This window comes from Trichechus manatus, unplaced genomic scaffold (assembly GCF_000243295.1).
Source record: "Trichechus manatus latirostris isolate Lorelei unplaced genomic scaffold, TriManLat1.0 scaffold00329, whole genome shotgun sequence".
NCBI classification, from domain to species: Eukaryota; Metazoa; Chordata; class Mammalia; order Sirenia; family Trichechidae; genus Trichechus; species Trichechus manatus.
The window spans coordinates 299908-301358 of NW_004444265.1; the positions used below are offsets into that span (position 1 = coordinate 299908).

At 38.4% G+C, this 1451-nt stretch overlaps 1 protein-coding gene across 1 annotated transcript in view; it reads left to right on the top strand.

The window, feature by feature from the left end:
• Positions 1-1451, top strand: part of LOC101341140 (uncharacterized) — a gene marked incomplete at its 5' end in the record, with an annotated part of 300061 nt that overhangs the window by 187313 nt on the left and 111297 nt on the right. The window contains one exon of the mRNA XM_023725574.1: positions 764-843. Coding sequence (XP_023581342.1) covers positions 764-843 — 80 coding nt within the window. The remainder of the gene's footprint in view (positions 1-763; positions 844-1451) is intronic.

Sequence of the window (1451 nt, forward strand, 5' to 3'; positions counted from 1 at the left end):
GTCCCTCAGGGAGTTTTGATATGTCTATGAAGCTTCCATGATCTTGCCTTGGTCAAGCTGTACTGAGTTTCCCAGGATTGTGTACTGTCTTAACCCTTCGCCAAAGTCACCACTTATCTAGAGACATTTTTGGTTGTCACAACTTGGGGAGGTGGAAGGTGCTACTGGCATCTGAAGGGTAGAGGCCAGGGATGATGCTAAACATCCCACAAAGCACAGGACAGCTCCTCCCTCCACACCCAGCCCCCAAAGGAATTATCTATTTCAAAATGTCAACAGTATCTCTGTTGATCAACAGTGCCTCTGTTGAGAATTGCTGATATAGAACAAGTTATGTAAGATAGAAGAAAAGCAGTTTAGGTGGGTGCAGGCAGAACACAGAACCCTAAAATCTCAAGGTTTTATTTGGAAAAATTGATGTGAGGTGCACAAGAGTTGCTTTGAAAAGTTGATTCCAGAAACATAAGTGAAGATAGAGAATCCGAACAAGGATGAGGGCAGGAAAGCAGAGCAGACACAGCAGCTGCTTGTAAATTGCATTCCCACTGTGTGGCCAATGGTAGAATTCTCCTTCAAGTTTATAGACTGACTGAATTAAAACTAGGGGCATAGAACAGCTTGGAGCCTCTTTAAAATTCTTTCTTTTACTTACTTTTCTCAGGCCTTCTACAGGCCATTAGATTTTAGCAGTGTAAGGTTATGTATTCTCTTAAGTGAAAATCTGTAATATAAATTCTTCCACCTTTTGTTTTCAAAACCCTAGGGAGTATTGCTAATAAAATTGGTCCCTGCCCTATGGACTGTGATCTCAATCTATTAAAAGACTATGAATTGTACTATAAGGTAAGATGAAGGCTGTCCAAGCTGACTTTGGAAAGACCATGAAAACAGCAACCCTTGAGTATTAACTATGATTTCTTAAAGTATATTTCCAGGTAGAAATTAATTTGGTCTTCAAAGCAGGTTTTGAAGCGCTTGACATGCAAAAGCAGCTGATGTGTGTGAAATCAACAATGCCAATAAACTTTTTATTACATCCGAATCAGACTTCTTTAAGCTGTTGAAGACTTCAGTTAAGTTAAGAAGTCTACGAGACTCTTTCCAGCTTGGGCAGGGGTAATTAGAAAATGTGTTGATTTTGTTATGTTTCAGTGATTTATTTGACATGGTCACGGCTGCCATGAAGTCTATCCAGAAATTCTCTTGACAAATTGATATAAATTATGTAGCATGGGTTCCAAAATGTTGTTTAAATTAATTTTACTGATCTTACTGGATTCAGCTTTTAGATAATCATCTCCAAAATCTATATCTACCTTGACCAAGTGACTTTAAGTTATAAGTCTTTTGAAACTTCAATTTGGCTTGATTGGAGAATTCAGTAAAAGGTTTCCCCACCTTTCAGAAACAAATTATCTGAATCACTGTCTTAACTCTCCACTGTCCTAACT